Source organism: Miscanthus floridulus, chromosome 8 (assembly GCF_019320115.1).
Source record: "Miscanthus floridulus cultivar M001 chromosome 8, ASM1932011v1, whole genome shotgun sequence".
In the NCBI taxonomy this organism is placed as follows: domain Eukaryota; kingdom Viridiplantae; phylum Streptophyta; class Magnoliopsida; order Poales; family Poaceae; genus Miscanthus; species Miscanthus floridulus.
In genome coordinates this window covers 106106088-106114437 of record NC_089587.1, presented here as the reverse complement: position 1 = coordinate 106114437, position 8350 = coordinate 106106088, and the positions used below count along the sequence as shown (strand labels likewise).

Genomic DNA, 8350 nt, shown 5'->3' with positions numbered 1-8350 from the left:
TCTTTCCTTTTCATCCACTAAGCTTGTTTTCAATTCTATTTTCTATTACCGTCCAATCTTTATTACTCAATTTCCTAGTGTGCATAGGCAAACCCAGGAAGCGAAAGGGAGATTTGCCCAATCCACATCCAAACAACTACGAATAAAACACCTTATGATCCCTTGGTTTACAAAAAAAAAGATTTCGCTCTTGTGAAAATTAATTTTGAGCCCCTATAGTTGTTCAAAAGTGCTTAGAATTAATTTCATAATAACCGCCTTCTGAACATCGTGACTCATAAAAATCACAGTGTCATCCGCATACTGTAGGATAGACAGCCCATCTTGGATAAGATGGGGAATGACTCCTTCTACATGACCTGCTTCCTTAGCTCTAGCAATTTGTATGGCCAGCATGTCCACCACTATATTAAATAGTATTGGAGACATTGGGTCACCTTGCCTTAATCCTTCTTTTGTTTGGAAGTATGAGCCAAGCTGGTCATTCACTTTAATGTTTACATTTACTCCCTGTGTAAACCGCTGCACCCATGAACACCACTTATGCGAGAAGCCCTTCAACCTTAAAGTTTGATGTAGGAAGTCCCATTTTACTTTGTCATAAGCCTTTTCAAAATCTATTTTAAAGATTATCCCGTCCTGTTTTTTCGAGTGAAGTTCATGGATTGTCTCATGAAGTATCATTGCGCCCTCCATAATGTTTCTTCCTGGAAGAAAGGTTGTTTGTGTTGGTCTAATAATCTTCTGGGCAACAGTAGATAGTCTATTTGTCGCAACTTTGGTAAAGATCTTGAAAGAAACATTTAACAAACATATAGGTCTGTATTGTTGAATGACTTTCGCATTTTTCTTTTTTGGTAGTAAAATTATAGTTCCAAAGTTGAGACTATGCAAAGGCAAGTTCCCCTCATGACATTCCATAAACAAAGCCATCAGATCTTCTTTTACCATGTCCTAGAAGACCTGATAAAACTCTGGTGGAAAATCATCTGGGCCCGGTGCCTTATTACGTTCCATCTGGAAAATTGCTGCCCTAACGCAAGCTTGTATCGTCTTCAAATACTCTCGCCATGGCTCTCCTCTATCGCACCACCACGGTCGACATCGATCCCGACGCTGAGGTCACGTTCGAGTTCATCCCCGTGATCCGGCAGTACAAGAGCGGCCGCGTGGAGCGCCTGCTCCCCGTCAACCCGGTCCCGCCCTCCGTCGACGCCGCCACCGGGGTCGCCTCCAAGGACGTGACCCTTGACCCGGCCACGGGCCTGTGGGCGCGCCTCTACCTCCCAGTATCCGCGCGCCCCGGCGGCGACAGCGACAGGCATCTCCCCATAGTGCTCTACTTCCACGGCGGGGGCCTGGTGGTCGGGTCCGCGGCCGACGCGCCCGAGCACGCCTTCGCGAACCGCCTCGCGGCGCGGGCCGGCGCGCTCGCCGTGTCCGTGGAGTACCGCCTCGCGCCCGAGCACCCCGTCCCCGCCTGCTACGACGATGCCTGGGCCGCGCTCCGGTGGGTGGTGACGCCGGCGGCCGACCCGTGGGTCCGCGACCACGGCGACGTGGCGCGCGTGTTCGTGCTCGGGTTCAGCGCCGGCGGCAACCTCGCGCACAACCTCACCCTCCGCGCCGGCTCGGATGAGCCCGAGCCCGACCTCCTCCCCCGTGGCGCCCGGGTGCAGGGGATGGCGCTGCTGCACCCGTTCTTCCTGTCGCCGCCGGCGCCGGGGGGCAAGGGCAGCAAGGCCGCGGAGGAGGAGGGCGAGGTAGCGAAGTACGCGTGGGTGCGCGCGAAGCTGGCGGAGACGTGGGCGTTCGCGTGCGGCGAGGGGCGGACGGCGCGCCCAGCCTGAGGCGCCTCGGGTGCGCCCGGGTCCTCGTGTGCCTCGCGGACGACGCGCTGGTCGCCGAGGGCAAGGCCTACTTCGACGGCCTGCTGGCGAGCGGGTGGGCCGCGGCGGACGCCGAGCTGCTGGACTCCGCGCCCGCGGACCACGAGTTCCACCTCCGCGAGCCCGACAGCGCCAAGGCGGTGCTCCTCATGGACCGCCTGGTTGCGCTCAACACCGGGAACTAGTCAACCTAGCAGTAGTGGTAGAACCGCACGCACGCGCACGCGCGTCACCGGTCACCGGACCTGACGCAAGAGCGTACGTGTATTTGCGTGCAGTGTGCTGTACTGGCATTGACTGAACAATTCCAAGTTCTAAATGCTGCCGGCCTACCGTGTTGCTGATGCAGCTGAATAACCAACAACTTCGTTGCACCTGAATTTTGATGGAGTTTATATCAATATATATGATATATATGAAGGCCTACTCCCATTTGATGTTTTGATGAGGAAAGGTCATGCCGTTGACTGGTTGCTGGTAGCCTGGTAGGCTACGCAGCCAGCGATTGCCTGCGGAAAAATCTACTCCCATTTGATGCTATGGCTTGAAGGAAAGGTTGAGAGGAGAGGAAAATTTCACTAGAAGAGCAGATAACTAGGCCAGCAACATATCAATTGTAAACTAACCAACTTGTATAAATTTGAAAACTAACAATCAGAATCACAGATGCTAATCCAATGGATAGGGTGAGGAAGCTTAAGCGTAAAAAAAATTGGCGGTTTAGAGGTTTAAGCATAAAAAAATCTCACCTCTCATCACATCCATTGAATTAGTATCATATAGTCCTGATCGGTAATTTTCAAATTTACACAGGTTAATTAGTTTGCACCGCATACGTTGCCCAGCTACTTAGAGCAAGGCTAATAATACAGCTGACTTGCTGGCTGTAAGGTTCTTTGCAGCCTTTTCTTAGCCCACTCATATAGTAGTTAGCTCTTTACAGTTAATACATGGCTCACTTGTCTCTTTCATAGACTTTCTTGGTTCTTGTGCCCAAAACAGCTATAAATTTACAGCGCGCTTCTCCTCTCTCTCCTCTCTCTCCTCCACCTCAGCATTTAGTCGGCTTACAGCCGGCTATTATACTTGCTCTTAGGCCAGCTACTCCCATTAGAATTTCAGCGTCAACTAGTACTTCACCGAACAACTCTGCTGTACCAGCAGCTACCCTCTAACCACAGGTGACAGGGGAGTGCGCCTCTGCCCCCTGTATCGTTGCCTTGCCTGCTCGGTCCAGATCTCCGATGGCCGCCGCACCCGTCGCCCCGCCGCCGGCGTCCGCGGACGACGAGATCGTCTACGAGTCCATGCCCTGCATCCGCGTCTACAAGAACCGCGTGGAGCGCTACTTCGGCACCGAGTTCGTCGCCGCCTCCACGGACGCCGCCACGGGCGTTGCCTCCAGGGACGTCGTCATCTCCCCCAACGTCTCCGCGCGCCTCTACCTCCCGCGCCTCGACGACGGGAGCGCCGCCAAGCTCCCCATCCTCGTCTACTACCACGGCGGCGGCTTCTGCCTCGGCTCCGCCTTCAACCCCACCTTCCACGCCTACTTCAACACCTTCGCGGGCCTCGCCAACGTCCTCGTCGTCTCCGTTGAGTACCGCCTCGCCCCCGAGCACCCCGTCCCCGCCGCCTACGCCGATTCCTGGGACGCGCTCGCCTGGGTCGTCTCCCATCTCGCCGCCCCTGCCGCCGACGACTCCAACCGGGACCCGTGGATCGCGGGCCACGCCGACTTCTCCCGCCTCTACCTGGGCGGCGAGAGCGCGGGCTCCAACATCGCGCACCACATGGCGATGCGCGTGGCCGCGGAGGGGCTGGCGCACGGCGCCCGGATCCGGGGCCTCGTCATGATCCACCCCTACTTCCTGGGCACCGACAAGGTGCCCTCCGACGACCTCAGCCCGGAGGTGCGCGAGAGCCTGGGCTCCCTCTGGCGCGTCATGTGCCCGACCACCACGGGGGAGGACGACCCGCTCATCAACCCGTTCGTGGACGGCGCCCCGCCGCTGGCGTCCCTGGCGTGCGGCCGCGTGCTCGTGTGCGTCGGCGAGGGCGACGTGCTCCGCGACCGCGGCCGCGCCTACTACGACCGGCTCAGGGCCAGCGGGTGGCCCGGCGAGGCGGAGATTTGGCAGGCGCCCGGCAAGGGACACACGTTCCACCTCCTGGAGCCAAGCTGCGAAGAGGCCGTCGCGCAGGACAAGGTCATCAGCGACTTCCTCAACCGCTGACTCGCCTCGCCGCCGGCGGTGGCGTTGTTGGATCAAATTTAGCTTCGTTCAATATTGTATACCCGGAGCTCGGAATAACTGCAGCTTCGTCGTCACTGATGAAGATTGCTGGCTCTACACTACTTACTTTAATTCTAGTACATTTCAGGTTCAGAGTCGTGTTTGTATTCTTTGAAATTGGATCCAAGGATGAAGGGGGATTTGCCATTGTTAGTGGTGCTGATGTATTGCACCAGGTAATTTGGGGAGGATGATACAGTCTTAGTGTCATACAGATGAAATTATACTTGTTGGACACAGAATTTGTTGAAACATTTATTCTATCTTTTACTAGTACAACTGAAGTGAAAACCGCGCCTTATATTATTCGTAGCAGCTATTGCTCATTGAACCACGTCTCAATTTGGGTAGAAATGTCAGCTGAACTTGCCATTTCTCGGACACACAGGGTTTGGAAACATTGATTCCATCTTTTACAAGATCGTGCCTTTTTTTTTTTTTTTTTGCCAGCAGCTAATGCTCATGGAATTACTTCTCAGTTGGAGTACAAATGTCAGCCGGGTTCGATTGCTAAGATACCCCTACAAACAAATCAAAGAAGAAAGAATTGGCAAGTTCAGCTGTTCATACATTTGTCAACTAGCTGGCTCACATGGCAAGATGCCTTTGCATACATTTTTATGTGCTTATACTGTTTTGTTGTTTTCTAGCCTCTTCTGCTTCCCATGTTAGCCTATGTTGAGAGGATGATGATGAAGGCTGAAAGTCAATGGCTCGGTACACAAGTATTTTCGACTTCTCAGTTTCACAGATGCCAGAGAACCTACAGGACAATATAAAAAAACATACCATCCGGCCTGTTTAAATAAAGGGCTAATTGCTACTTAGCTAAAAATTTACAAAATTTGCTAAAATTAGCTCTAATGTATCCAAACAGGAAGACTAATAGGTGGGCGAATTTGTAAGCCAACGTAGCTAATTTGAGCTAATTTTTAGCCTTAACTATTAACTAGTCCTGTCTTATCCAAACAGGCCCTAAATTACTGCATTGCCTTCTCTTTCTTGTGAGGAGCCTTCACATTTTCTAGTTGGGCTTCGTTTTTCAATTTGGCCCATTTGGTTTCTTTGTGAACACTATCTGCACCAATCGTCCCATCTATGGCAGTGAATAGCTTGCCGGTAGACACCTTCTGCCAAGAGGCCATTACCTATTGGTTACTGCATGCGTCCAACTCCCCGCTAAGCTCGGACAAGGCCTTCGTTGTTTTTTTTTTTGAGAGAACTTAAGGCCTTCGTCGTCAAGCATTCTCTGAGAACTCAGAGGTCCATTGTCAATCAGCCAACTGAAATGTGCATGTGCAAGGAACATTTAACCAACTGAAAACAGCACTTGTTAGTACAATTGTTTGTCGATAATGATCAACTGTTCTTTCAGTCCATGCGCTTAAGGGAGACTATGAAATGATTTGCAAAGCAAGTTTGATGGCCTTTCAACCGTGGCAATTGTTCAGTGTTGGTTATCTGTGGGTTTAATGTCTGATGAAACGTCATAAAAAATATTCTGACTTCTGAACGAAGCATATTGTTTGGTAAAGAATCGGCACAGGCATCTCCAAAAACATGAGAATACACAACGACTGGTGCTCTTTAGTTTCATTATCTGAAATCTCAGTAAGAAAAGAACGGATACTCTTTGGATTTTTCAGCTCAAAGTGTCACTCTTTTCGGAGTCCGTAAGCAATGAAGCACTCTTCTTTGGCTACCATAGATATATTTATGGGAGCGGCATTAAAGTAGCCCATTTAAAATTTACATATGCCGCAGTTGCTCTACTGACCTCTCATATGTTTATCGACACCTTTTAGATGATTCTCAACTAAGTTAAATTTCGTAATGCTCCAAATTTGGACAACTTTTTTCCTTGAAAGAGCCAATTTAGACGGACTAAAGTTGATTCCAGTGCTACATACATATTCAGGGTACCTATATGACAATCTCATTTTAAGAGCATGACCAACAGTTTGTAAAACAACTGTCTAAATCATTTTTTGGCAAAAAGGAAAAAAAAACGAGCATTTTGACAGTTTTGTATCTGAACTTTCTAGAGATAAGCACCTGGTAAATCTCACATCCAACTCCCAAATATAGGTCCTCTACCGTTTGAACCACTCGTGGATATAACCTCTAGTCCTCCCATATTTATCTGAGCGGCTAGGCATTGAGAAGGAAGTTTGAGGAGAACCACGTGGTTCCCGTTATACGTCCCACTGGGGTCGCCTATGATGGCTGGAGCCAATGTTGCCCCTTCAAACAACTGGTGCTAGAAGGGGATTTGCGAGCGGAGGAGGAAAGGATGGCGTGGCTGCCGTGTAGGGGGCAGTGCAGCCTTTTGTGACATGGCTGCACTTTGGCCTCCCTTTTGCTTCGTCTTGGCACCAGGGTGGCTGCCAAGGTGCTTGTTGGAGCTAGGCAGTCCTACCGCTCTCTTCCTCCTCACGCTTTGTTCCCTGGGGGCCGTGACACTGCGGGAGGACCTATGAGCTCATTTTTTACTTTGTCTCACCTCCCCTGCGATGGTGTTCCCCGAGGTTTTTTTAGTGATACCACCACTAGAGTGTGGTGGTATCAGTTTTGTGTTCCTTGTGTGCGGATCAACCCCACATCGCTTTGTAATTCATGAAACATGAATAAAAGCTCAAGGAATCTTCCTTTCGGAGTTGTTGTGGCTCCTTGCGAGGCCATGGTAAGCCCCCGGACCATTTGGCCAGAGTTATGCTTGTTGTCATCGAACTAAGGTTTTCTGAGTGGGTCATAGTCCTCTCGCCGCGCAGGGTGGTGAGGTTGCGGGGCAACCTTGGGCCTTTCCACTCAAGTCTCTTGGTCGTGGTTGGTCGGGTACTCGGTCCTCTTTTGTGTTTGTGAGCTCGAGGATGCAGGCTTGGAGTGAGTCATTGGCCTCTCGCCGCGTGGGGCGGCGAGGTCGTCAAGCGACCTTGGACCTCTCCTCCCGAGTGTCTGTGAGCTTGAGGGTGTAGGTTTTGGGTGGGTCATTGGCCTCTCGCCGCACAGGGCGGCGAGGTCGTCGAGCGACCTTGGACCTCTCCTCCCCAGTGTCGGTGAGCTCGAGGATGCAGGCTTTAAGTGAGTCATTAGCCTCTCGTCGCGTAGGGCGGCGAGGTCGTTGGGCGACCTTGGACCTCTCCTCCCGAGTGTCTGTAAGCTCGAGGATGCATGCTTTGGGTGAGTCATTGGCCTCTCATCGCATAGGGCGGCAAGGTCATCTGGCGACCTTGGACCTCTACTCCCGAGTGTCGGTGAGCTCGAGGATGTAGGCTTCGAGTGGGTCATTGGCCTCTCGTCGCGTAGGGTAGCGAGGTCGTCGGGCGACCTTGGACTTCTCCTCCCGATTGTCTGTGAGCTCGAGGATGCAGGATTTGGGTGAGTCATTGGCCTCTCATCGCGCAGGGCAGCAAGGTCATCGGGGGACCTTAGACCTCTCATCCCGAGTGTCTACAAGTTCCAGCGTTACCTCATGAGGAGGGCGCTGTTGTGCAGCTTTTAACCACCCATGGCAGCGATCCCTCCTGACGGGGTCGTGGGTGTGCGAGGCTGGTTATAAGTCACGATTTCAGGATGTGGGGAGGATCTGGCCGCGGACTCGTCCTGGCTACCCGGATTGCCTATGCCTGACTCTGGCTTCCTCTCGCTGTCCTTCCCGGCCCCAAGGGGTCGTACTACCTTGTTGTAGGTAGGTTTAATTTTCACCCCACGCGGGGAGAGGCTCGTCCACCGTAACCACGTGGTTGGAGCGGTGCGCCTCATTTGGGTCGATGGGCAATTTGAGTGGGACCCGATATCCTCCCCAATCGACATGGAGTTCAGTGGTGCCTCATCGAGAGACGTCCCATAAATCGTCGGTCGTTGTTGGCGATGCTTAACTCATATTTCTATCGCCAACATTTAAACAGAATGAAACAAATATGTATGCCAAAAGCTTAGAATTAGGAATTATAACTAACATTCTCCACAAATTTTGGTACATACATGTTTTGCAGGGCATCATGTGAAAACATACTAAAATGGGCAACCAAGAAGGCGCATTCAAGCAAAATACAAGCAAAGCCCATCCAAACTTCAAATTGGGCTAGAACACCAGCGTGGGAGCCATCCAGGACCAGCCAGCGACCCACCGAAGCAAGGAGGTGGCGAGCGGGCTGGCCTAGG

General features: G+C 51.9%; 1 protein-coding gene and 1 pseudogene across 1 annotated transcript; both read left to right on the top strand.

Annotated features, from left to right (window-relative positions):
• The first annotated feature begins 839 nt into the window (after positions 1-839).
• On the top strand, positions 840-2263 carry LOC136473177 (probable carboxylesterase 13; annotated as a pseudogene).
• A 750-nt stretch (positions 2264-3013) lies between these two features.
• Positions 3014-4512, top strand: LOC136473176 (2-hydroxyisoflavanone dehydratase-like). The gene has a single exon (XM_066470856.1). It carries the CDS (start codon positions 3134-3136, stop codon positions 4124-4126), a length of 993 nt encoding a protein of 330 aa, XP_066326953.1. The 5' UTR covers positions 3014-3133; the 3' UTR covers positions 4127-4512.
• The last annotated feature ends 3838 nt before the right edge of the window (positions 4513-8350 follow it).

What these genes read in the sequence shown, in the direction of transcription:
- LOC136473176 (XM_066470856.1), top strand. Translation starts at nt 3,134, where the DNA reads ATGGCCGCCGCACCCGTCGCCCCGCCGCCGGCGTCCGCGGACGACGAG.